At 42.3% G+C, this 27,433-nt stretch overlaps 1 protein-coding gene across 3 annotated transcripts in view; it reads left to right on the top strand.

Moving 5' to 3' along the window:
- ARID2 (AT-rich interaction domain 2) overlaps positions 1–27,433 on the top strand; it is a 120,507-nt gene that overhangs the window by 90,830 nt on the left and 2,244 nt on the right. For 2 of the 3 annotated variants that reach the window (XM_044422900.1, XM_044422902.1), the window contains 5 exons: positions 10,879–11,027; positions 15,482–15,620; positions 25,490–25,575; positions 26,874–26,997; positions 27,078–27,169. In XM_044422900.1, the coding sequence (XP_044278835.1) occupies positions 10,879–11,027; positions 15,482–15,620; positions 25,490–25,575; positions 26,874–26,997; positions 27,078–27,169 (590 nt within the window). Of the gene's footprint in view, positions 1–10,878; positions 11,028–15,481; positions 15,621–24,564; positions 24,617–25,489; positions 25,576–26,873; positions 26,998–27,077; positions 27,170–27,433 lie in introns of those variants that run through there. The other variant, XM_044422901.1, reaches the window with a different exon arrangement.

Genomic DNA, 27,433 nt, shown 5'->3' with positions numbered 1-27,433 from the left:
CAAAGTCGTCACAGCGGGCCTTTGAGGGTGGCATCGGATCTTCCTTAGGACCCAGGCGAACCAGGCCTTGCACCACTCGAAAAAGCTCCGCTGGACGGCATTGTGAGGAGGCAATGGTTTAGGCATTCCTGCTAGGGCTGATGAAATTAGAAACCAAAAATATCTGGAGAGCACCAAGTTGGGTAATGCTGGCTTACAGTGGGAAGACAAGATTTAGTGGCCTGCAAAATAAGACAGTGATTAGTCCATTTTACAGCAGAAACTTCAGTAGTTGAAGTGACAGAGCTGTGACATTGTAACCATCAGCTATTAGAGAAGCATTTTCAGGCTTTCTCAAGATTAAGTTGAAATATCTTATGCTGAAAACTGCAAGAGTTACAATAGTGGGTCTTATTCCTAAGTGTTGACTAACTTACAACTCATACTGAAACCTAAGATTTAGGAATAGTCTAAAAAATCTCTGCTGGAGATAGTTTATAAAGCTATGGACTTAGCTATATTCCCAATTATGTGTCTGCTTTGCCATCATGTTAGATTTAAAGTTTACAATATTTTGATTGTTATTTATGGGAGCCACACACACATATAGACACATGCTTAAAAAAAAAAACCTTATACATAAAGGATTGGGATTAATGTTCTTGACAAGGATCCTCATAAACCTGATCAAGAGGACTTTAAACAAATTCCTGGGGATGAGGCAAAAGGCCAGAGTTAATTACTGAGTCAAGTAGGAACAAGAACATGAAGGGCAAAGGAGATGGCAAGACAGCAGTGCTCAGTACTGTAGAGCTAAGTTCCACAGTGAAATTGGGAAGATGCAACAATAGTAACGTGCAATGGCTTTAAATGCAGGGAACAAGCAGGTTGAAGTTGAACTCATTATACAGGATGGGAGTTATGAGTTGATAGGTATCAGTGACACTTGATGCAATGAGACTTATTATTGGAATGCAGCAATTGAAAGGGGAAGAGTAGCAGTATGTATAATATAATGTAGACACCTACAAGGATTTTCATGAAAGAGCATGAAAAAACAAGAGGGTGTGCTGTGTCAGTATACTAGTCTACTAGTCTACCTATCTGGAAGGCATGGATGCTGTTTCCTGGAAGAGATGGTAAAAATTTCACAGAGGCAAGCCATAATATTAATAGGGGATTTGGACTATGCTAATAACTGCTACAAGTCTCTGCTAGGCATGGAACAGCCAATATATTTTGACTTGGCCTGCTGACAGCTTGATCTTTGAAAAAAATGAAGAAACAAGAGGATCTTAAACTTGATCCTGACAAACAAGAAACTCATTGATTAAGTGAAACTGGCAGGAACCTCAGGGAAAAGTGACTTACTTGGTGGGTGCTGTGAAAACTGAACTTACTCAGTTATGTACCTTCCATTTTAGGATAGCCAATTTCAAAAAAGCTCACAGGTAAGTTGAGTAGGAGATTAATTACACCCCCAAGTTCTAAAGCAACATATGGACATTATTTCAGTTCCATTGTTTGTAATCTTTGAAAATTCCTGGAGGACATATATGTCATGTCCCTAAAGGGAAGACAGTGAAACTACAGACCACTCAACCTAATGTCAATATGGGGCAAAATACCAGACCAGGTTATTAAGCAGTTTGTCTTCAAGCATTTGGAAGGTAATGAAATTCATTGATCAGTTAGCAGGAACCAACATGACTTTGTCAGGAATAAGTCATGCTGGACCAAGTTTGTCTTTTTTGGCAGAGCTACTCATACAGTAAATCAGGAGAGTACATCTTGATTTCAGCAAAGCATTTGGCAAAGTTTATCATATCCTTGTTGACATGGTGCTGTAACATCTGGATTGTTAAATAGATCCACAGCTGGTTCAACAGGTCATCAGTGGCTCTGTATCATCCTAGGGAGAGGTCTCTAGCATGCTGCAGGACTCTGTCCTGGGCCCTTGCTGTTCGACATTGTTTTAAATGACCTGAATGAAGGTGTAGAGGGATGGTTCATTGGATTTACAAAAACTAGGAGGAATAGCAGCATGATAGAAGACTGAATCATGATGCTAAAGGATCTTGAGTGGCTGGAGCACAGGACTGAAACTAACAAGATGAAATTCAATAACAATACATTTAGATACAAAAAAAGACAAGGCATGAGTATAAGGTCAGGAAAACCTGGCTTAGCACCAGTACCTGTGGAAAAGGCATAAGTATCTTAGTGGATCACAAACTGAATGTGAGACAACAGCATGAGGTGATTAAAAAGGTGAACATAAAATTACTATAGACTAATAGAGTAGCAGTGTCCCAGGCCCAGGAAGCTCTGATCCATATTAGCCAGCCTGCACTTGGAGTAATTAGTTTAGAGCACCACATTTTAAGAAAGACACATGACAGACTGGCGCATATTCAGAGAAGAGTGATCAGGATAGCAAGCAACAGCATGTTGTGTGGAATCATTGAAAGAACTGGAAAGTTTAGCCTGGAGAAGAGAAGATTAAGTAAAGATGTGATAGCAGTCTTAAATAGTGTAATGACTGACATTCAGAAGGCAGGGCTAAGACCTGTGATGAGAATTTCCTGGGAAGCTGATTTCAGTTGAATATTAGAAGAAGCTCCCAAAATGTGACAGCTGTTAGGCAATGGAACTGACTGCCTTAGAAGATGGTGCGCACTCTTTCTTTAGAGGTATTTCTGTAGATGCTGGATGGACAACTGTTAGGATGCTGTAGTCACATCCTGCATTGCAGAAGCTGTATTCAGCAGGAGTTGGATTGAATCACTGGAGGATCTCTACAGTCCCAACTTTTACGATTCTACAATCAAGAAATAGGCCTTAATACCTGTAAAATTATGTTCTTCAGCAACAAAATGCATCCTTTAAATGAAAATATGTTTAACAATTTCTGTATAAGTAACAAAATTTCCTTTATCCTTTGGTAAGTGATCTTGCTATACAGGGAAAATTAATGTTTGCTTGTACTTTTGTTAAAACGAAATTTACGGTAAATACTTCAGTCCTTTGAATGATGTATAGATTATCTCTCATGACTAGTTCTTTAACACTGTAATGCTGAAAGGTGCTTTTGAAAGTTGCTCTGTGTCCACAAGCATAATTTAGGAGACATAAAACAGATCAGAAAAACATGGGAACATAAACTGGCTTCACACTTCACAACAACCCATCATGGGTAATTAGATACTAATTTGTCCACAGATTCATTGAAATAACTGTTGAAAATAGCAAGAGAAGTTGGTCTTCCAAAATCAGGGTGGCAGCAAGTTCTCCTCTTAGCAGTGTAATCCTTTGGACTTCAAGTACTGAATGATTTTTCTCCATGTCCTCCACATTTTTTACATTGTTACAGATTTGCAGCTACTGCAGAAAGGCAAAATATTATCCCTGCCCTGTCTATGGCTCCGTTTGGCAGGATAAAATTAAGTAATTCCTGGAAGTTCTTTTTAAAACACTGAGAGAGTGACTTGATGTCACAGAGTGAACGGTGCCACATTCAGAAGGTATAAATCCCACTGATGCTGGCACCCCACTGGTCTGTCATGTTCTGTGCACCTCTCTTGGTTAGTTTATTTGTTTAATGTTTAGGGGAAATTTTGCATTTGTAAACTGGAAAATATATGTAAAATTCATGGCTGGGTTAAATGGAAGGAAAATATAATGCAAGTTTCTCTTATATGTATGTATATAAAATATAACGTACATTTCCTTTCCATTTCATGATGTTTATCTCCATAATGTTTGAAGCTTTAAAAGAAGAAATAGAATACATGAAAAATAGTGTTAGTCCTTTGAGAAAGAGTAATTTTGTTATCTATATTATAATTGTTAAGCTACCATATATTTATGCTTCTAAAAATATCAGCAGCTTTTTCCATCTCAGATTCAAGCCTGGGTATATGTAATGCTGATATATAATGGGCAGTCATATCTGTTAAGATAAATATGCCCAGTTGCAATTAACATGGGCCCTTTGCTATTTGAATTATGTATGTTTTGCCTAGATTGTATTTGAAATGTATTGAGTAATGATAAATCAGAATAATGGTTAAATTATTATGTATTTTTAAATAATGAACAACACAAATCAGTGTACTTATGGGGACAGTTCAGATTTAAGATTCAGTACTGCAGAAGCTGAAAAGACTGTTAGTAAATGCAGTATACTTTGGTTTCATGCCTTACCCCATCCCCAAACTTCATTGTAATTATAGATTAATTATTTACAGTTCTGTATATGTGTATGTATATTACCAAGGTCTGGTGAAAAGCTGCAGCTGGGGCCTCTATTGGCTTTGTTTTTTCCAGCCAGGATCTCAGCAAAGCAGCAGGTAATAGAGGTGAGGGAAATACTAACTCCTTTTTAAAGATACCCAGTGTAGACCAAATAAAGTTGTGATTGCTTGTACTTTCTGCAGTCAGAATGAGGGTCCTTTAAGCATACGTGTACATTTAAACCTGTATCCAAGGTTCTGATCTCAGAACTGATCTGAACTAATCTCAGATCTAGTGTTGAAGGAAGCCAGTTTGGGAAGACTATGCCATGCAAGCCTACCTTGGAAATTATATGGTTGTCCATCACTGGTGCTCTTTTCTGACTCTAGTAAAACGGGCTTCTTCTATTCCCATCCTTGCTGATGGAACCACAGACGGCATTGGTAGCTTTTCATCATCTACATCTAATTTGCAGGTGTTCACTTATTAAATCCAAATGATTTTGAATTGGTACATGAAAAGGTGTCACACGGAGGTGGGTCAAGAGCTCTTTTCCCCTGCAGAGGAGGGCAAGACACGTTCCAATGGAGCAAAACTCAGGGAACCAAGGTTCAATTTGGATGCCAGGAAGCATTTCTTGATGGTTAGGACCCCTAGGATATGGAATGGGCTTTCAAGGGAGGTGATTGAAGTGTTCAAGGAAAGATTGCACAACCACATGTTGGGGATTACATGAGAAGAGCTGGATGGAGCCAGGGGTCAGACTAGATGGCCCAGAAGACCCCTTCTGACTCACCATGTTTCTTCTATAGACTTTAGGTGAGTCTGCCTTTTGAAGGTATTCTTAAACTTATAGCTGATATAGGTGGTAGGTATTTGTCTCCTAGACAAAGAAGGAGAAACAGATACTACTTTATTTTATGAGCCCTGTTTCTGCTTTTTTTATACATGTTCTTCTCATGTAAATCCTTCTATCCATTCATCTCTGAAGAGAGGTTCTTGTAAGGGGTCTCTTCTTTGTCCATTAAATTAAATTGGACAGGATTTGAAACAGGGTTTTCTCAGTTGCTTCCCTGCTGACCAGTGATTTTAGAAATTAATCACTTAAGAAGATGGACTTCTGACTTTTCCTGTGGATATTTTAGGGGAAGTTATGTTTTTAAAAAACCCAGAGTAACACGGCAGTAGAAAAAGAAGGTGGAACAATAATTTTCACTGATTTCCCCTTTCTTCTACAACTCCCTGAAAAGTTGTTCTGAACAGCACAAGGAGGGATACTGGGGGCTACAGGTGGAAGGCAAGATTGGCCAAAAACGGACTCTTCCCCTTCCTGCAGTGGAGAGTCTCTGTTAGATTTCATTTCCTTCTGCAGATCCATTTTGTTAGTGGAAGAACAATTCTAGAGCCAATTCCCTTAAAAAAATCTATCCATACAAACATATCTGAGAAATCATTGTGCATTAGCTTATTTTGATATTTGTGTAGGGTTTCCTTAGATGAATGCCAGCTTTGACTTTTTATTTGTTTAATTGAAGCATTTTTACTCCACTACTCAGTCAAAAATCTTCCAAAGCAGCTCATATGAGATCAGTACATGGCAGTTTCTGCATACAAGCTTATCCATTTCTTCAATTGGCTGAGTATCACAGAAAGAAAGGTCTCCATCTACACCTTTTGCCCTCCATTACTTGCCCCTCTTGTCTTCTTGGAAGTTCCTGGAACCAAGTTTACCAACACAACTTGCTGCCTTTTCTCTTTTCATCTAATACCGTTTTATCGGAAGTTGCTGTATAAGGTGTTGGTAGCTTTAACCTCATCCTTTGTTGATGTAGCTGGCCCAGTCATGTTCCAAAGGCTCCAGTTCAACATGTGTGAAAGAACAGTAAGCCCAGTTTCACACACAGGGATATCATTAACTCTGCCGTTCTCATTATCTTATTGGCTCTCTCTTCCACTGCTTTTCAACAGAGCTCCTGCTGGAAGATCCAGACATGAATTAATGGATAGTTGTGGAAATATTTATCTACTAACAGACAAAAAAGAATAAAATCTCATTTTCAAAAGCTAAAAGATTTTTTCTCAGCATGAAGTGTGCATTATGCCCAAATCGAGGAGAAGCCACCATACCACTGTACACTAAATGTTTCGGCCCTTGGACACATTTGGCAATTAGAGAAGCCTGGACACTATCACAAAATGACTGTCATGGAAGAAATGGCTAGTCACAAAAAACAACCTGCCCGAAATATTTGAGTACAAGGCAAAGGTAGAGTCTCAACCTCAACGCGAGATATCACAGTTTTCAGTACCAACAAAAATTTGTTTCACAGAAGGAAAATTCTTGTTCTTTCCCCATCCTCATGGCAGTCAACTTATGCCTCTAGATTACTACCCATACTCTCTCTTTCTCACACACACTTTCCCATGTTTATCACAAATCCCATCATGCATGCATTCATATGTACTTTTTACTGGTCTCCTTTCTGTCCTGGATTGCTTCCTGCAGGCTTCTCTGACCCAACCACTCCCCTGTTTCCTGCTGCCCTGCTTATCCTCCTCAGCACTCTCATTCGCCTCCTGCGGCTCTTTTTAACTCACCTCCCCCAAGACAACAATAAGGAGCCCTGTTTCTGGGCAGCTAGGTACACTGTCTCTGCCTTGCATTGTATGGTCAGAGACATTAATGAGGATGGTGACTAGAGACCTTCGGTTTGCTTTGAAGCAATCTTAGTTGCCAGTAAGTAAGCTGGTTGTGTTTAGTTTTGAAATTAAAAAGTGGAGAGATGTTCCATTGTTGGTATGAAGAGTGTTTGCAGGCTCATTAGAAACTGTAGCCATGTTGCTTATCAGGGTAAAAGAATCTCAGGTAAAATTACTAGCATTGAAAAACCTGTTTCAAGTATTCTGATTATCCTGTTTTAGGCTGCTTTCTTCTTCAGATGCTTCACTCAAGTGTAAACAAAAGTTGAGTGACCATGTCCCAGTTTACATAGCCTGTAAGCAGTCTGCACAGGGGCAGTGCAGTTTTGATGTTCTTGAAAGCATTTGGCAGATGGATGAAACCAAGTAAATGTTGAATAGCTTCAACAGTGCTACAAGAAGGTGACTAATTTAAATCCAGTAGGATTTTAGCAAATTAGAAAAACCACTTTGTACAAGATACCATGGTACAAAATTGCCGTATTTGAATGTGTTACTTTGCATTACATTTGCAGTTTCATATGGACAACTAATTTGCCACAACTTGAGGCAGAAAGGACTTGGCATAACTTCTTTGCTTCTCTGTTTTTCCTTAGAGGCATTGCTTTTGAGCGGTGGTTGAAAAAAGGAACAAAGAGCTGTGTATTACTTGACCTTTTTTAAATTGAATACCCACAAAACTTCAGTTGAGCATAGTTGTATGTGTCTTACGAGTAGCACCACCACCACCACCTTGATTTTTCATTAACGTGCTCAGGCCAGTTTTCCAAAATTGGAAAATCTGGTGCTTTTAAACTATGGCATCCTCTGTATCACTCTAGAGCCCTTTTATAAACAAACACTTGATCTATCCTTTTTAAAATGGTATGCGGGTAAAGCAACTTGGCTTACTTCAAGTAGCTGCAAACAATGGACTGCTGCCTCCCCTTGGTTCAGCAGAGCTGCTAGAAAGCAGAAGCTGCAATCCAGGAGGCCTTGTGTGTTACTGTACATAGAGCAGGGGTGGCCAAACCAAGGCTCATGAACTATGTGGCTCTTTGAATTTATTTTGCCACTCAGAGAGGGGCCCTAACTTGAGCATAGGAACGCAAGAAGCTGGGGATGTTTTTTCCCTCTTCACCCTCCATGTGAGTAGCCCCACCCCTTGGCTGGGTAGGGCTGGGCAGCTGCAGCTTGGTTACAATTTGGTCTGGGGAACTCAGGCGACATGGAAAGTGAGGGTGGGGAGTTGTGTGGAGGAAAGGGACAATGAGTTCCCCAGACCAAATTGTAGGAAAACTAAGTATGAAGTGAGCAAGGGCCAGTGTAGGACAAGTAAGGGATGGGAGTGTAAAAAAGTGGATTTTCTAGGGCAGGAATTCAAAGAGCAAAAAAGGTGGCTAAAGGACCAGTGTTCAAATTAATGAGAGAGCAACTTGGGGTAGTTGTTGGAGAGCAGCTGTGGAAATGTTTGGGGAAGAGTTTCCAGGGTAGCTTGACAGAGCGATAGTTGGTAGGGATTTGGGAGAAGGTGGTGATAAGAAAGAAGACAGCTGGGGAACCCACTTTGCATGGCAAGTGGTGCCTGAAGGAGAGAGCAGTGGTATTAAGTGACCTGGAGACAGGAGGTGTATAGGGGAAGATCAGCTGGGTCACAGATAGAGGAGGGAGACTGCAGTAGGCCTCAGACTGCAATGCTGAGCACAGATATTCTGATCAAGGCAGACTGGTCTGTGTTTTGTAGAATAAATGAGATGAAGGTATCAGGGATGAAGTAGATCCTGAACTGAAGTGTGAGTATAGGGAAGAAACTATTGCAACTTCAGTAAGTGGAAGGTAATTGTGGGACTGGATTAAGTGGGTCTAGATGCAGAGAAGTAGGAAGTGTGGTGGTTGGAGAGGCAAGTGTCTGCAGTGTTGAGTAGGGTGCAGTTGTTATTGTGGCTTACAAAGATGGAGACTCACAAGACCTCTAGTAGCAGTAACTAGCCTAATAATTGTATCAATGTTTGTTTGGTCTTAATTAATAGTTGTTTGTGTCTTGTGGCTCTCAAACATCTGACATTTACCATAAGTGGCTGTTCCTTTGAACAAGACTGGTCACCTCTTGTATAGAGCTTTTAAATTTCACAGATACAGTGACTAACTTGTCATCTGACAATTATTCACTTCTGAAGAACATGACTATACTGAGTGTTGCTCATCAACAAAATAAACCCCCCAAATATGCCAAGCAGCCAATTCAGTCCTCACAGTCTTAATCATCTTAATTATTTCAAGATTGTTTGCAGTTTTTTCTGAATTTCTGTAGGACTGTTATTAAAAAGATATTGTCTATGTGCTGTGTTTTCCTTAGTTTATTTTTAGCAAGTGTGCAGTGCTGAGTCTCACTTTTTAGTTGATTTGGCAATTTTCACATCAAGCTTGTAGCCAAGTCCCATGGTATGGAAGCGGAGTGGGCACTTTTATGGAGGCAGAGGCCATTTTCATTCCCTTGGGCCCTGCCCAGCAGGGCACATTCTGGATGCCCAGACATTTGGAGTAGCAGCAAAAACGTTGCCAGTTTGCAACCAAAAATGACTGAAAACTGACAGCTGCTTTTCTTCTGCCACTGCAAATTTATTGCCCACCCCAGTATAATTAGTATGGCCATTATTGTATGTCTTAACATAAATAAATATTTAAGAAATATAAGTCTCCTTTAGAGAGCCCTAAATGCTTTCAAAATGTCTGTGTTTAAAGTTCATCCTTACCACATTGGAAAGTTATATTTGTCTGCTAAATGATGGCTTGTTGGTAAGTTGGATTTACTGGAATTCTGTATAGCTTGCATTTGATTAGAAAACTCAAATGACTATAGTTTACAAACTACAACATAGAGAAGGCTAATCAGAGATAGGGAGGTGTATTGCCTGCTGCAGCTTTCTGCAATTCAGTGGTCCAAGTCCAATGTTTTATTCCATGCCCTTCCCAAAAGCTTGCTTCTTAATAGTTATTGCTATAGTTTGCTACTCTTTTGCTGGGGGACAGTGCATGGGAATAACTTACTTATTTATTTAGTGATTGCATTCTACATGAATCCTGTAGGATATATTTCTTTTCCATATTATAACTTATCCTCAGATGGAATCAGATCAAAATTTTACCAGGTCAGAGCTTTCAAATATAGTAAGTCATCTGCGGAGCAACATAAACATGTTTTTGATATTTGAGAGAGGCTGTATTAGTATAATTGCCAATCTTCACCTTAAAAATAATCCTATGTGCAGTCTTACTGGAACTTCACAATGCAACTGAGGTTGTGGGAATAGGTAGTTATCATGTCTGAAGTCTATCTCTAATTAAGAACAGAACCAACTGTGGAAACCACAGATGTCAGAGAAAAGGATTCTAGCTTAATCTTGTCCTTAGCATGCAAGCTTTTTTCTTGCTGAGTTTATCTTTGTTAGGGAAACTTTTGAACATGTTGTTCCTTATCTTTACTTGTAAGTGGTACAGGAAGGCTTAAGAAGGTGACTGCCCCTCACCCCTTAAAGGTGAACATTGATGATTACATTAAGTACTTAATTTGACCTTATTGCCCATCAACAACATGTGTACATTTTAAAAAGGAAATGTGGATTAGTTCTTAGATGTGCTAATTCAAGCCTTGCTCATATTTCCTTATCACAGTGAAAAAGGAATCCACAATATATGGTAGCTTTGCCAATGCTTTAAAGTGCTCAATCTGATTCTGCACGTATGTTACATTGCACAATTGCTTTGTTTCTATAAAAAATGAATGCCATCTGGAAAGTTTCCTAAAAGCTGGGCCTAATTCTGTGTTGAACCTAGAAAATAAAAATAGAGCAGCTATAGAATACGAGCAGCGTCTGTAAATAGTTACATGATTTTATTATTTAGTAACAGTGGGTACAATGTATGTGCTGTTGAAATCGATAACAAAGCAGCAATTTAAATCCTAATTATTTTACTTTTCCACAGAGCACACCCGTTGCACCAGTATCAACAATGCAAGTCCAGGGGCCACCTGTGAGCTTGCCTCCTTCTGTGTATGCTGTACCAAGTCCACATGCAGAACAAGTGAAAAAACCCGGACAGAATTTCATGTGTCTGTGGCAATCTTGTAAAAAGTAAGTATCTCTGTTCAAATTAATAGTATTTTCATGATTCCTCACTAAGAGCTAACTTCAGACAATATGATCGTTTGTACTTTTTGACTACATCATTTTTGTTACTCATTTATTTAAACAAGTTGTATCTCGACCTTCAGCCAAAGAGTCATCCACGGCAGTTTACAAATATAAGAAAGTAAGACCTTTTGGAAGTCCTCTCTATAGAGGTGGACCACACATTATATGCATGGTTCGTTTTTCAGAGTTTTTTAGATGCATAAGTCAGACCTACATCTAGAAATATAGTAATCCTGTAATGTGGGAATTGAAGACACTCTCATTTAAATGACATCATACAGTCACTCCTGTGGGTGGGTGACTAGGTTCCTTACTTATTGTCTAAAACCAAAAGCTATGATAAGTTACACAGCTGATGGTACTGTCAGTACTATCAAATGTTGCCCATCAGCCAGCCAACTAAGACTGCAAGTATTATAGGAGTGAGAAGTGCTGGCTATCTTTAGTACATTTTCTATATCTTCAAGCACTGGTAATCACCTTCTCAGAGGTTTCTTGAATATGGAAGTCAGAAGACCACCCTTAGAAGAAAAAGAGTTTTACCCTTAGTGTACAATTTCAGAGAATTTCACTGGACAAAAGCAATTTTTCCATCACAATGTAGTAATGTTTTTTGTGAAGAGGATTACAAGAGAGGCTTTTGTGTTGTTTCGAGTGTTTAGAGTTAATTATACTTTTAACCTCCCTCCCTGTTATATCAGTAGATTTCAAGGTGGGGTGCAATCAATTAAACAATTTAACATGAAGCATAAATCAGCCTACATCTACATGCATAGAAGATGTGTGTGTGGAATTTCTTCTAGAAACCAAGAGAAGCCCTACTGCATCATACCAAGGATCTATATAATTCAGATTCCCTTGCCCACCATAGCCAGCCAGATGACTCCAGGAAGCCCACAAGCAGGGCTGGAGTTCTTGGCATACAGTCTTTGAAAATGTGAGCCACTGTTGCTAATAATCACTGATAAAGCAAACCTAGAGAGACATAGAGATCCAGTGTGCTGTGGTGGTTAGAATGTTGCAATGGGAACCTGTGAGATCCAGGCTCTAGTCCCCATGCAGCCATGAAGCTTACTTTGAGCTAGTCATTCACTCAGCCTAACCTATCCCACAGGATTGTTTTGAGTATGAAACAGAGCTATGTAAGCTGCCTTGCATCCCTTACAAGAGGGAAAAAAGCAGGATATAATTACACTAGAATAATAATCACCATCATCTCTGTAGATATGCCTGATCCCTGGTTAGCTAATCCAGGGACTTTCCCACATCCTTTAATAAATTAACTGCCTCATGTGAAAAGACCCTCTGGTCAACAAAGGAGTGGAGCCGCTGGTCATGGGCTAACTCCTCCAGCTTTAGAAGGCAGGACTAGCACCTTTAACTTCTGCCCTCGAAGAAGGAAAATCAATTGAATGTTGGCTCTACCTCCTCCAAAAGAACTGGGAGCAGCAGTTAAAAGGGAGGGAGGAAGAAAATAAAAATGGGAGGGGCAGTTTTGTGAGGAGAGTACACACTGTATTCGGCATCTACTTTCCCCTCATGACATTTTTCTTGGTGGCCTGAGACTGTGAGATGCAACTAGAGTAGGCAAAGACCTCTTAGCAAACTACTTTGGTTGTAGTCCTATACATGTCTGTTCAAAAATAAGTCCCACTGAGTACAGCTGGACTTTCTCCCAGCTAAGTGTACATGTTATTGCAGCCACAGTCTTTTTCTCTAATTAAAAAGCCACGAACCTTTAGTCTTTCCTTCAAAGGAAAGTTTTCAAGACCCTAATCCCTTCAATTTCCCTTTTCTACACTAGTTTTCTCTTCTACAACATCCTTTTTAAAACACAGTGACCAGAAGCTATATACATTATACACTATGCCAAATCTGGCCCCAATATACCTTAATATAAAGACATAATGATACTGGCCATTTTACTTTTAGTTCAGTTCATAAAATTTCCTGGCACAGAAATTGGCTTTTTCATTGCCACCACATGTGGAGTTCATGTTTTCATTGGCTTATCCATTGTGACTCCAAGCACTCTGCTCTTATTCAGTTACCATTGGTTCAGACTACACCAATGTACCTCTGAAGCAAAACATGTATTATGTTTTCATTTTCTTACATTGAACCTCATTTGCTCTTTTGTTCTTAGCTTCAAGAGATGCTTATGTAGCTCTTTCCAGTTCACTTAAATTTTACAGTTCTGAATAACTTGGTGTGTAGCCCATAAATTTAGCTATCTTACTGCTCATCCCACCACTGATATTTTAAGAATTAATTTTATACCACTGGTCCCAATAAAGATCTTGGCTTGCCAAAGCTTCTGTCATAAATATATGGATATAGGCCGATACCATACACATTCCTCTCCATATGGTAGTTCCCTCCATATCCTGCCTTGTCTTCCACATTTATTATAATAATACTAGTAGTGTTCCATTATAAAAATGGTGGGTAATAATAATCAGTTTTCTAAGGTAAATCCTTTGGCATTTTGGGAAGTCTCAGAGCCTCTAGAGATGGATATATTATTATATACAGTTAGTGTTTATCTTCACTCTCATGTCACAAGTTGAGCAGACATTTTGGCCCCATTAAAAACTTGTTTTTGCAAGTATTCCATCTTACAAATGTTTAAAGTTATATCAGTGAAGAGGAAGTCTTCAGAGACTTCATTAATTGCTGGTCAAAAATGGTGTGAATTCATTCATTTTGGTTTTGTGGTCGCCCTGTACGACGACCTGTGCAGGGAGAAGGACAGGGGGAGTACATCCCTGTTGGTTCTTCTGGACCTCTCGGCGGCTTTCGATACCATCGACCATGGTATCCTTCTGGATAGACTTGCGGGATTGGGGGTTGGAGGCACTGCTTTGCAGTGGTTCCGCTCCTATCTCGACGGTCGATTCCAGAAGGTAGTGCTGGGGGACCATGTCTCTACGTCATGGCAGCTATGCCATGGGGTACCACAGGGCTCCATTCTATCCCCTCTGCTATTTAACATCTATATGAAACCACTGGGAGAGGTCTTCAGGAGGTGTGGGCTGCGGAATCATCAATACGCTGATGATACCCAGCTTTACCTCTCATTCTCCACTAATCCAGGTGAGGCAGTGGCTGTGCTGAACCGGTGCTTGGCCGAGGTAAGGGAATGGATGAGGGCCAATAAACTGAAACTCAACCCAGACAAGACGGAGGTCCTGTTGGTTGGCGGATCGGGTTTCGGAGAGGGTGGATTTGACCTGGTCCTGAATGGTGCAACACTCCCTCTTAGGGATAAGGTCCGCAACTTAGGAGTACTCCTCGACCCGGAGCTTTCTTTGGAAGCTCAGGTGACAGCGGTAGTGAGGAACGCCTTCCTTCAGCTTCGGCTGATTAATCAGCTGCGCCCCTACCTGGAGTACGACTGCCTGGCGACGGTGACACACGCGCTGGTGACTTCCCGCCTAGACTTCCGTAACGCGCTTTACGTGGGGCTTCCCCTGAAGACAGTCCGAACACTTCAATTGGTGCAAAATAGAGCTGCCAGGTTGCTGACGGGGACGGGGCGTTATGCTCACATGACTCCAGTCCTCCATCAGCTTCACTGGCTTCCCATTGAAGCCCGGGCCCAATTCAAGGTGTTGATTATGACCTACAAAGCCCTAAACGGCTTGGGTCCTGGCTACCTGAACGAGCGCTTATGTCTGTATATGCCCGACCGCCCTTTGAGATCTGCGGGAGAGTCCCTTCTCCAGGAACCCTCCATGAAAGAAATTAGGAGAGTAAGTACCCGGAGGAGGGCTTTCTCTGCGGTGGCGCCCAACCTATGGAATTCACTCCCCAAAGAGGTCCGCCTGGCACCGCCGTTACTGGTTTTTCGGCGCCAGGTAAAGACCTTTTTATTTAAACATCATTTCAATTGTTAAAACATATGATCTGGCTGGGGCAACTTCTTCTTCCTTCTCTTTCTCCTCCTATATTTTTATTTTATACTGATAATTTTAATTTTGTATTTGTAAATCAATGTATTTTTTGTATTTTTATATTTAATGGTAATTTATTATGTACTATTGTATTTCAATGTATTTTATCATGTTGTAAGCCGCCCCGAGGTTTCGGCAAGGGGCGGCATAGAAATGTTATAGTAGTAGTAGTAGTAGTAGTAGTAGTAGTAGTAGTAGTAGTAGTAATAATAATAATAATAATAATAATAATAATAATAATAATAGTATAGCTCTGATATTGCTGCCTAGAGGGTTTGTATAAGTAGCTGTTGAAAATGGTAAGTGGAACTTCTGAACAATTAAGTTTTGCCACTTAGTAAATAGTACTCCTTTAAAACATTTACTGCCCAGACAACTAAAATGTGAGGCAAATAGTGTCCCTTTTTCTGTTAAGTTAGAACATCTTGCATTTTCTAGATGGTTTCAAACGCCAGCCCAGGTTTTCTATCATGCTGCAACTGAGCATGGAGGAAAAGATGTCTATCCTGGACAGTGTTTATGGGAGGGCTGTGAACCTTTCCAGCGGCAAAGGTTTTCTTTCATTACCCACTTACAGGTAAGAATGTATCGCTTTTCTTTTCTAAGTATAGATGTGAAATTTAATAGACGTAATTTTCTTACAGATAAAGAGATCTGTGCTAATAATTATACATATTCCTTGTAAACCAAACATTTGGTGGCACTCCAGGTCTATATAAATACATTAGGTTGTACATTAAAAGAAAATGAAAGTACAAGAGAGGAGGCCAAAGATGACTGGGCACACTCAGGGGCCTTCATGAACCCTGCATTGTCGGAGTGCAGGAAAGGAAAACAGGAGATAATTGACCCATCTGAGCCCTTCATAATTTATAGTGGACTAGAGGTGAGAACCAGGCATGTGCACCACAAGGTAAAAACCCCTGGCTCCCCAACACACACCCCTTAAGCCTTTCATGTTGTACAACAGACCGGGAAAAGGTTTTTCTCTAGGTTGGTGTGTGGAAGGCATCCCTACAATGACATAACTCAATCACCTAGGAAAAAGCAGGAACTATGTAACAGACTTGTGTGTAGTTTGCTCCTCCAAGTTCTCCCTCCAGGTTTATCCAGGATTATTGTCTCCTGTCTGCTGCAATTTTTGCAACTTGCTGTCTTTCAACTATTTTCTTTATATTACTTAGTCATTTTACCTCTTCAACTTGCTTTTTCTTCCTACCATAAAAAAGTAAAACAGTTACTTCCATCTTTGGCTTCTACACTGTTTTTTTCCTTCTGTGCCTCCTTGTCTTCATTATGGATCCTCTGGGAAAGAAAGCGTGAAAGAAAATAAACAGAAATGCAACTTGCTTCAAGGCTTCCTAGAAGCCTGTCAAAGCTAAACAGTCCTGCTGCTGTGGTTCCACACCAGAACTTGATTCCACTGGCTACACACGGGGAGAGATGTAGTAAAATTCAGCCTGCTATCTTCAGCTGTCGACAAAATCTCACAGACATCAATGCAAGCAGCAACAGCCTGACCTTGAGGGAACTGGGTTTAGCTAAAGGAGTTGGAGCATCTGCATACTTGGACAACAACCACCCTCCCTCAAACTGGTCTGGAACTCCTCAGGAGCATAATTCAGCCTCAGAAGACAGAAGGATCCAGAGGTCATCAACATGAAGGGTTGGCTCTTCAGCAAAGAGAATAATAAAAATTGCCTCCTATTTCCCACCCCTGGTAAATTGCAAAATGCAACTGGCAGCTATTCTGAATGCTTGCTTCATTTTCAAGAGTGAGGATGAATTCACTCTTCCTTCATCTGTGTTACCCAGGCAAACTGAGCCTAGTTGGGGAGTCTGTGTCTGCCACGCCCCAGACAAGTCTTGTGGTTTGATATGTCAGTCCTCTTTCAGTTTAGAAAAGCTGTCTTGGACTAATAGACTGTCTCCTAGATAAGCAGACTCCAAAACCAACTCACCCTGCTAAATGCACCTGCAGACCTCACTCTTGTTTCCTTTCACTTGCACTGTCTTCCAACATCCAAGAGTACTGCTCCACTCACCATCTCTCTCTGGCGAAACAATCTGCTTCCACTTTCAGTCAGCATTCTTCTGTAGACTCCTGAGAGGGTTCAGCTTGCCCTGCTGGATAGCCAGTATAGCCTTCAGAGCTCTAATCCAAGCCATTGCCAGATATAGAAATATTAGAAGTTCCCTATAGTGAGAGATTCTTTAATGAGGTAGAGTAATGAATATGCTTACTTTACAAAGCAATAGCTACTTTAGCCACTGAGTCAACAGAACCAGAAACAACACAAGCGCTCTCATAAGAAATGGCTGTGTTCTCTGATCCAAGCAAGATACCATAAAAGTTCCCTTCCCAAATTCTTTCAAGCAACTAATTGAAAGAATTTATGTTTCCTCTTCAAGGTAAAAAGGGGAAAGTGCTGTTCAGTACTGCAGTATACTGCCACAAGATATTACAGAAGAGCTTAAAAAATCCCTTGTATGTGCTGCAATTATTAGCATTTAACATCAGAAGCCATTTTGCCAAGATTTAAGGAACTGTGCTCCTTAAAGACCAGAGTGAGTGAAAATCTGGTACTGCCCCAAAGAAAGCTCATGATGTGTCAGGCCTTGCCTTAAATGCCTCAGCAGTCTCCTCTTATTCTGCCAGAGCCTAAATTCTGTTGGTAGAAGATACAACCAATAAAGATCTGAATAACATGTCACTCTACAGAGTACTAATCAAACTTTTAAAAGCGTCCACCTTTATAGCAGGATCCTTTTCTATTTAGAGTCCACACTATCCCAATTGCTGCTGTGCTCACAGGTCCATTTGGCTAAAACATTGGAACATGGGCATTTTCTCCGGTGGCAACCTAGTTATGGTGCTATTCTTAGGAGCCCATTTGTTTAGGAAAAAAATAACTTATTCATCTTTTTTGGAATACTAATCAGTCTTCCCTTTGTTTCAGAGTTTATAGATAGCCCAGACTCAGCTGGTCTCAGTCACACTTCCAACCCAGAAGCCCCACCTCCAGCAACCCCTCCTTCAAACCCCCTTCTTCCTTCCAACAACCCAAACTAGGTCACACACAGTTTTGACCACCTCCGTGGGCAGAAGACTGCAACAGTTTCTATCAGGCTGGCAGCAGTTATCCTCAGATTCCTGGGTACTTAACCATATACAATGGCTACTCCATAGAATTCTAGCAACCTTCTCATACCTGGTTCATCTTCAGTTCATCACACTCAATTGCAAAAATCACATAATGTCCCAAGAGTTCCAGCACTTGATTGACATTGGAGCCAAGTACTAGTACCATATCAAGAAAAATTCACAGGTGTGTACGCTATCATTTTCTTCCTGCCCCAAATATATATAACCTAGAGAACCATATTGCCCCTCAGACTTATTAGCAAATATATAAAATGCAGACAATTCAAAATAGAAACAGTCTGGAGAAGAGATTTACTCTCTTCAGTTGGACACCTAACACGACATTCCAGTCTCTGCACAACACAGAAAGTTCCTTGCCTACCAAACTCATCACTTCCAATAAAATATAATGTCCTTAGCCTAACCTTAATCTTCATAAAAATTACAGTAGGCTCAAAGGGAATAGACATTTACATTTATCTGGACGATCCATTACACAGACTCATGTCCAAACCAATGGACTTCAACAGCTTAGCCTAAAGCATTGCTTGCCACAACCATCATGACTTCCTCATGAACAAGAAGAGTCACCTTCAGCCAACCCAGTCCCTTCTTCATCTCTCATCGATAGTTCCTGGGCACACATTTTTCTTCTTCTGGAGAAGCAATAAAACTCCTGTGAGAGGTAGGACAATTCAAGTGAGGAAACTAGTTTTTCACTTGGGTTTAGTGTTACCTGGTGTAAGCATTGTGCCTTAGACACACCTACATTTTTGCTTCCTACAATGGCTACTCTCCCCCTTTCAGATTCAGATAGTGCTTAAAGAACATAGCATATACATTCTTCAAGTCAAAATCTCATTTCTGTGATAGCAGCATCTATAGAATTTGCTTCAGGAAACACCATTTCATGAACCTCAAGAAGATTACGCTGACCACAGGTGCTAGCCTCAATGTCATTACAACAATCAGGTCACCCAAGCCCAACTCGGAAGATGTAGAGACAAGGAGACATTACATCATCATTGCATTTATACTCCACTTTTCTTCCTGTTGCAAGGTAGCTAGCTAAAATGTCCAGTCCTTCTGCCAACCTGACTCCCTTTTTGTTTCCTCTTATCCAACACCCATGGGTCAGAATGTTTCCATATCCATGCTAAACCTGGTGGCTCAGAGCATGCATTTTTTCTGCCTGTGAGGCTTCATGCCTTCCTAAAGCACTATTGGTCATGATACACTCCACCAGGTCAGTAGCCACCTTAGTGTCCCTCTCAATTAATTTTTTAGTAGAAATATGTAAGGCTGTGTAGTGGGCTAATTGAGAATCGTTCATTAGAAACATAGAAACAGAAAACAGAGCGAGTCAGAAGGGGTCTCCCGGGCCATCTAGTCTGACCTCCGGCACCAGCAGGCTCCGCTCACGACATGCCCACCATGTGGACGTCCAGCCTATCCTTGAACACCCATACCGATGGGGCCTCAACAACCTTTCGTGGAAGCCCATTCCACACCCTCGGGGTCCTGACTGTCAGGAAGTGCTTCCTGGCATCCAAACGAAACCTTGGCTCCCTGAGCTTTGCTCCGTTGGAGTGCATTCTGCCTTCCTCTGCAGGGGAGAACAGGTCTCTACCCATCTCCATGTGACATCCCCTCACATACCTGTATGTCTCCAACATATCCCCTCTGAGTCTCCTCTTCTCCAGGCTGAAGAGACCCAGTTCCCTCAGTCTCGCCTCATACGGCATCCCCTGCAAACCGGCCATCAATCTTGTGGCCCTACACTGCACTGACTCCAACCTGGCTATATCCTTTCTGTAATGAGGGGCCCAAAACTGAACACAATACTCCAGTTGCGGGCGCACTAGAGTCGTGTAGAGTGGTAGTAATACCTCTCTTGATCTAGAAGCCACACTTCTGGCTATGCAACCAAGGGTGGCGTTCGCCCTCTTGACCACCGCTTCACACTGCTCACTCATGTTTAGCCTGCAGTCAACCAGTACCCCGAGGTCCCTTTCACAAGTGCTGTTCTCCAGCCACTTATCACCTAACCTGTACGTATGACAGCTATTCCTATGCCCCAAGTGCAAGACCTTGCACTTATCCACATTGAACGCCATCCTGTTGTCTCCTGCCCACTTCCATAGTCTGTCCAGATCCTTTTGGATCTGGACTACCTGCTCCTCAGTTGTGGCCACTGCTCCAGTTTTAGTGTCGTCTGCGAATTTGATCAGCAGACTGTTCACCCCTTCTTCCATGTTGTTAATGAAAAGATTAAACAGGATCGGCCCCAGGACAGAGCCCTGGGGGACCCCGCTTGTCACTGGTCGCCATCCCGATGATTCCTCGTTAATGGTTACCTTCTGCTTACGGTCAGTCAACCATGCCCTAATCCACCGGACAGTGCTTTGATGTATCCCAAAACTCCTCAGTTTCTCCACCAGGATATCATGGGGCACTTTGTCAAAGGCCTTGCTGAAATCCAGGTATACCACATCCACTGCATCCCCTCCATCTAGCCATCGCGAAACCTTGTTATAGAATTCCACAAGGTTTGTCTGGCAGGACCTGCTTTTGCGGAAGCCGTGTTGTGTGGCTGTCAGCCTCCCTTCCCTATCTAGCATCACTAGATCTCTCTCTATTACGAGCCTTTCCATTGTTTTCCCTACAATGGACATAAGGCTAACCGGTCTATAATTCCCCATGTCCTTTCTACTACCCTTTTTGAAAATTGGGACCACTGATGCCACCCTCCAGTCCTCTGGAACTTCACCCGTTCTCCACGAGGTCTCAAAAATGGAGGCCAGCGGGCATGAGAGAACCCCTGCCAACTCTCTAAGTACTCTCGGGTGTAACTCGTCAGGGCCTGGCGCCTTTGTAATGTCCAATGCCCTGAGGAGCCGCTCGACTTCAAGGGGGGTGACTCTAATCTGTGCCCCTAAGTCCCCAGCCTCATCTAATCTCCTATGCGAATATTCCCCGTCCTGCTTTGGGGAGAACACAGAGGCAAAATAGTCATTTAGCATCTGTGCCCGTTCCCTCATATCAGTCACTGGATCTCCTTCCTCCTTATTTAGTGGTCCCACCACTTGTCTCCCCTTCCTCTTCCTATTTACATGCTGAAAGAAGCCCTTTTTATTGCTCTTGATATTCTTGGCAAGTCTCAGCTCGTAATCAACCTTAGCCTTGCGAAGAATCCTTCTCCAATGGGCCTCCTCCTCCTGGTATACCCTTTTGTCTATTTCCCCCAGTACCCATTTCCTACAGAGGTTCTTCTTTTGTCTAATCCCTCTAACCACCTCCTTTTGCATCCATGGCGGCACTCTCCTCCGCCTCCCCACCTTACTGACTAGAGGTATCGTCAAGGCTTGCGCCTCCAAAACCTCCCTTTTGAGTCTATCCACCCCTCCTCAACTCACTTACCTTCCAGTAACCTATCCCAGGAGAGTTTCCCCAGTCTGGCCTTCAGTTGGCCAAAGTTGGCCCTCTTGAAGTCCCAGCTTCTAGTGCTCGACCTGCTGCCCATCCGCAGTCCCCTGATCTCAAAGCAAAGAATGGAATGATCGCTCGCATCCAGAGCTCCCCTAAGCTGTGCTTCATCTATCAGCTCCTCCCTATTGGTCAAGACCAAGTCAAGGATGTTTCCCCCCCTCGTCGCCTCCTGGACCCTCTGTGTGAAAACACTCCCTCAATAGCTTCTAGGAAGTGACGTGACCTGGCTGTCACCACCGAGTGAGTCTCTCAAGTAATATCCGGGATATTGAAATCTCCCATAATTACAGTGTCTCTCCCGCAAGATATCCTTAGAATCTGGCCTGTCAGGACATCATCCAGGGTCTCAAGTTGACCTGGAGGGCGATAACATACCCCCACTGTCAGGTCCCTTTCCCTGACAAAACCCCTAAGTTTCACCCAGAGTGCCTCTACCGAATCCCCATCTGTGCTGTATTCTATCTCACTGCATCCTATCCCTTCCCTGACGTATAAAGCCACGCCCCCACCTCTCTTTCCCTACCTGTCCTTTCTAAAAAGGTGATACCCTTCTATGTTCACATTCCAGACTTGCCTTTCATCCCACCAAGTTTCTGTGATTCCCACCAGATTATACCCTCCTATTCCCAGGAGAGCTTCAAGCTCTTCCTGCTTATTACCCATGCTCCTAGCATTGGTGTACATGCACCTCAACTCCTTCCCACCGCTTCCTTTCCTTGGAGTTCCCAGCCTCATCCTTCCTCCCATCCTCCCTAATACCTGGCCCCTCTCTGTAGGAGTCTTGTCAGTCCCTGCAGTATCTCTAAAACCCTGCTCCCAGAGCCCTGATCCTCCCCCCACACTTGTCCAGTGCAGACACGTTCCTGGGGGACCTGACCCCCCCCCCAGCTCAGTTTAAAGTCTTCCGGACGAAGCTCACTAGAGCATCTCCAAAGGACCTTTTCCCCATCCTCGTGAGGTGTAACCTGTCCCTTGCCAGAAGTCCATTGGCAAGAAAACAAGTGCCGTGGTTGAGGAACCCGAAGCGTTCCTTCTGGCACCACACCCTAAGCCAGTCGTTCACCTCAGAGGCCCTCCTGTCCCTTCCTGGGCCAAATCCCCGGACAGGTAAGATTGACGAGAAGACCACTTGGGCCTTCAGCTCCCGGAGTTTCTTCCCCAAGGCCTCAAAGTCCCTGGTGGTCCCAACCACACCCTACCTGGCCACATCGTTTGTGCCCACATGGATCACCAGGAGCGGTTGGTGACCCCCGGAGTGAACAAGACACTCCACTCTGTCCATCACATGCCGGATGCATGCGCCCGGCAGGCAGCAAACCTCCCTTGTCTCTAGGTTGGGGCGGCACACCGCCAGCTCAGTGCCCCTCATCAGGGAGTCCCCAACAACAATCACCCGCCGCCGTACCTTTCCAGTGCTGGTGGGTGGCCATGCCCTGCCCTCGCCTCTCCTGTAGCGGCCCCCTTGCCACCTGACGTCTCAGGCTGGGGGTCCCGCTGGTCCCCCGAGGTCTCATCAGCCCCAGCCTCCCCAAGTTGAGAGTACCTGTTTCCCAGCTCCAGATTGGTGCCAGGCGAAGGAGGAGGCCATGCTGGCCTCCTCCTCCTGTGGGTGACATACCTCCATGTCTCCACAGCTGCTCCTCCCATGGCCTCTCCCTCAACCCTCTGTCCAGAGGGGGGCTGCTCCGGGGGGACCTGGAGAGCTCTCTTGGCCCTCAGGCACCTCATCTCCTCTTCTAGCAGGGTCACCATCTTGCACCGAGGGCAAGTGTATCCCTGCTTCTCCTGGGGGAGAAGGGCGAACATGTCGCAGCGGACAGCAACACCCGTGACTCCTGCCATGGCCATCTCCTGGTCTGCCATCGTTATCCCTTCCGAGACCTTACCTTGGTCCCCTGCCCTGTTAGACCTGCAGTTCATCTCACTCGCCCAGTTCTCCCAGATGAAAACCCACTCGCACACACACACACACACAGATAAAATAAACTTAAATTTAAATTGGAAGAAAAACAAAGCACAGCACAAACAAACAATCACACCCCTGTGTCTCAGGGAAGAGAGTCTCCGGACAGCCCGGGCCGCAGCTGAGGGACGCAGACTTCTGTCTTCTTTGGCAGGAAGTTTCTTCACCAAGTTATTAGTTACCAAATGTCATCCCACCTTAATTGACATCCCATTGTAGCGATGACTTCCTTGTACTAGCCTGGGGAATGGAGCATTGGTATTTGCCAAGAAGGTGCCTTATAGGTTGTATGAGGAAAGCATCACAGATGGTTGCTTAGTCTATTAAATTATATCATCCGCCATTTCAGTGTAGCATAGAGGTCGGAGGGATGGTCTGGGACTGACACCTGGCTTTTCATCCCCATTCAGCCTTCAAGTTCACCAAGTGTCTTTCAGCCAGTCACAGACTCAGCCTAACCTACCTCACAGGGTTGTTGTGGGGATAACACAGAGAGAAGGAGAACTTTGTAAGCTGCCTTGGGTTCCTTGCAAGAGGAAGAAAAGTGGGGTTTAAATACAATGTTGAGGCAATGTCTGCTTGTCTCTACATCTTCTGAGCCAGGCCTTCTCCTTGAGATCTGATTTCTTTTTCCTTTATGTATCTGTGCTTCCCCAAAAAGTTTTTCCTCCCCTCTGTGGTCTTTACATTTTTTTTCCATTTATGCTGAGGATTTTTTTCTTTGACCTTTGTTACTGAGTGGAAGCCATGAATGGAACTGGCATGGAGGATTCTAGGACCAGTGGACTATAGAAAAGTCTGTTACATGGTCCCAGCCTTTTTCTGGGCGATAGGGATAATTAACTCATTATAACGATGTTTTCATCACAGTAACCCAGAAGGAACCTTCTCAGTAAGTATCAATGTTCTGTTCTGTATATGCAGAGAATCTCCAGGTAGTGATGGAGAATGGCACAAGTGGACAGTGTCAGTCGGGGTATGTACATTGACCAGTCATAATACGTATTTTCCACTTTGGGGTTATCATACCAGATGGACCAGGTATCATACCAAGTTGAAGAGGAAGCTAGATTTATATTTTGTTTATAAAATTTCCTACGGATATCCCAAATATGCATAAATACAAAAGCAAGAAAAAATATTAAAAATACTGAAAGGGACAATGATCTCTCAGTACTAAGAGCTAACAGATCAATTTAAAATGCAAAGTAATCCATATTGATAAAAAGTTTGGCATGTATGAGTTCCATGGATCATAGGTTGGATCCATATTTAGTCTTACTTAGAGAAGATTGGATCCAACCCAGAATATATTTTAAAAATGCAATCCTGTACCCATACCTGAGTATAAGTCTCACTGAACTCAGTAAGCTTTATTTCTGAGTAGATATTATACTGCCATATCATTTTATATAAGATCTTAGTTTGGTTGCATCTGTTGAAAGCCTTTAAGATTTCTGAAACTTTGATATTAAGATAACATACCAGATCTCCTTGCACCATTAATCAAGTGACGGTAAGTCTGACCTTTTTAGATCCTTTACTCTTGGGCACCAGCTACAAGCTGGTGTTGTTCTCCTTCATCGTGTTTCATTCTTTAATAAATAATGAAGCTATACAAATTAAATACACAGCATACAAAATTCTCTGATATATGGTGCTGATTATTCATATTTACTAGACAGTATGCAAAATCTCCTCTTAATGCTACCCCTTTGTGTGCATTCTTCATGTATCCATGTAAATGTGCATAATCATCAGAGTTTATGTGTGTTTACCATCAGTTTATATTAATCCCAACTCTCCTCACCCTCTCTCCTGGGCCTGTGTATTTTTTTCCCTCAAACAGGATAAACACTGCTCAAGAGATGCCCTCCTTGCAGGATTAAAGCAAGATGAACACGGACAAGCAGGAAGCTCAAAATCTTCCACAAAGTAAGTAACATGAGCTTCATTGGGCATCTTAACAGCACAATCCTGCACATGCTTACCCAGAAGTAAATTGCACTGTGTTCAATGGAACTTATTCCCAATATTCATACAATTGCAGGGTAAAGTCTATAAGAGAAAATTTGTGAAATGTCCAGCTAATTGTTCCAGGTTAAGGCAAAGTAATGCTACTTAATGAGCAGGCCACTAAAGCCCCCACTAAAAGTGACAGAGCCAGCCTTGCTCCATCTGATCATTTGCTGACAAAGGATGGAAGATCTTTGCAGATGTCATGTTGCCCCCTTTGTCCCACAGTGTTCTAAAAATTGCACTAAAGACTGTGCTTAGATCCACAGGATTCAGACATTTCTACTCATCTCTCTCTCCATTTTGCATGAGTCTAGCTGCTAATACTAAATATCTTGATCTCTGCAAAACCATAACAATTCTCTCACTGTTATGGATTTTTTAAAAATTGCCCAAGCAGTGCAAAAGTCTCATACCTATGGATTTAACAATGCCAACTCTGCCTCATCACAAAGTTGGTGAAAGAGAACCTAATAGCCATTATCGGGTTAGGTCATATTCAATGAGAAGCATCATAGTTTTGTTTTCAATTATCCCAGTTTCAGATTATCCTTTTCCCATAGCCACTTTCCTCACACACAAATGAGTAACTATAGGACTGAAGAGAGCTCTGATCTTCCCATCTCCCACTCAGCGAAGATCAGCATGTGTGTAGATAACATGACAAATTATGAGAAGCAGAAGGTTTCTGTGCATCTCATCCATCTCCATCTAGCCTTCTGCTCATTTCAGTTCAGTTGTACCACCTTTGGAGACTGTAGAGTATGACCTGAATGGGCATGGGTTTAATAAAACATGCATAGACCTCACATTGTCTGGGCTGTCCTGGTTGTTTGTGTACAGAAGGAAGGAAAACGGACAACTGCTAAGCCTTCTGGGTACACTTTAAGGTATTGGAGGAGGATCATACCTAACATGCTTCAAACTATGGCTGTCAACTATTTTAAAAAAACTTAGATCATTATTTGACGGGATTGGCTAAGTTGGCATAAATGTCTATACTAACAAAACCAACATTAGAAAGAGCAGCTTCGTAATGTGTTAACAAGTACAATTTAATAAGCAACTTAACACTTAAATGTGTCTCATGTCTTAGCACTTAAAAGTTTGCATAGACTAACTTCTGTGATTCTTACTACCTGTCATCACAAAGCCGCAGGAAATACTTATTGCTTGGAAAACCTCCTTTAATTCATTTTAATTTTAAATCTGTTTAGGCCACTAACTGCAGGGAGTGCATCTTCCACTCCCAGAGCACAGAAGGCCATCGTCAATCATCCTAGTGCTGCTCTCATGGCACTAAGGAGGGGATCAAGAAACCTTGTTTTCAGAGATTTCACAGTAAGTTGCAAGTGCATGGATTCTATAGGAGAAAGTTATTGCTGTCATAATTGTTCTAATACTATTTTTTTCTGTCTAAGGATGAAAAAGAGGGACCAATTACTAAACACATCCGATTAACAGCTGCCTTAATATTAAAAAATATTGGTAAATATTCAGAATGTGGTCGCAGGTGAGCAGTTTGTTTATTTAAAATTACTTGAATAATTTGAAATACTTCATATTTGCTACTATAAATCTACAACTGATGAACTGGTTCCGGGCCAATTTTTCTGATAGAAAATTTGTGTGTTTGATTATGCACCTTGATAGATTTGCTATGCAGGAATGGAATCTGCTGTCTCCTTCAGTTTTATTTACCGTGATATATTTAAGCTTTCTTTTCAGTGGAATTTGGACACTATCTCACCAAGGAAAAGCTAGCTCAATTCTTTTC

This window comes from Varanus komodoensis, unplaced genomic scaffold (genome assembly GCF_004798865.1).
Source record: "Varanus komodoensis strain SLA01 unplaced genomic scaffold, ASM479886v1 scaffold13_1, whole genome shotgun sequence".
Lineage (NCBI taxonomy): Eukaryota > Metazoa > Chordata > Lepidosauria > Squamata > Varanidae > Varanus > Varanus komodoensis.
This window is presented reverse-complemented; position numbering and strand designations above follow the sequence as displayed.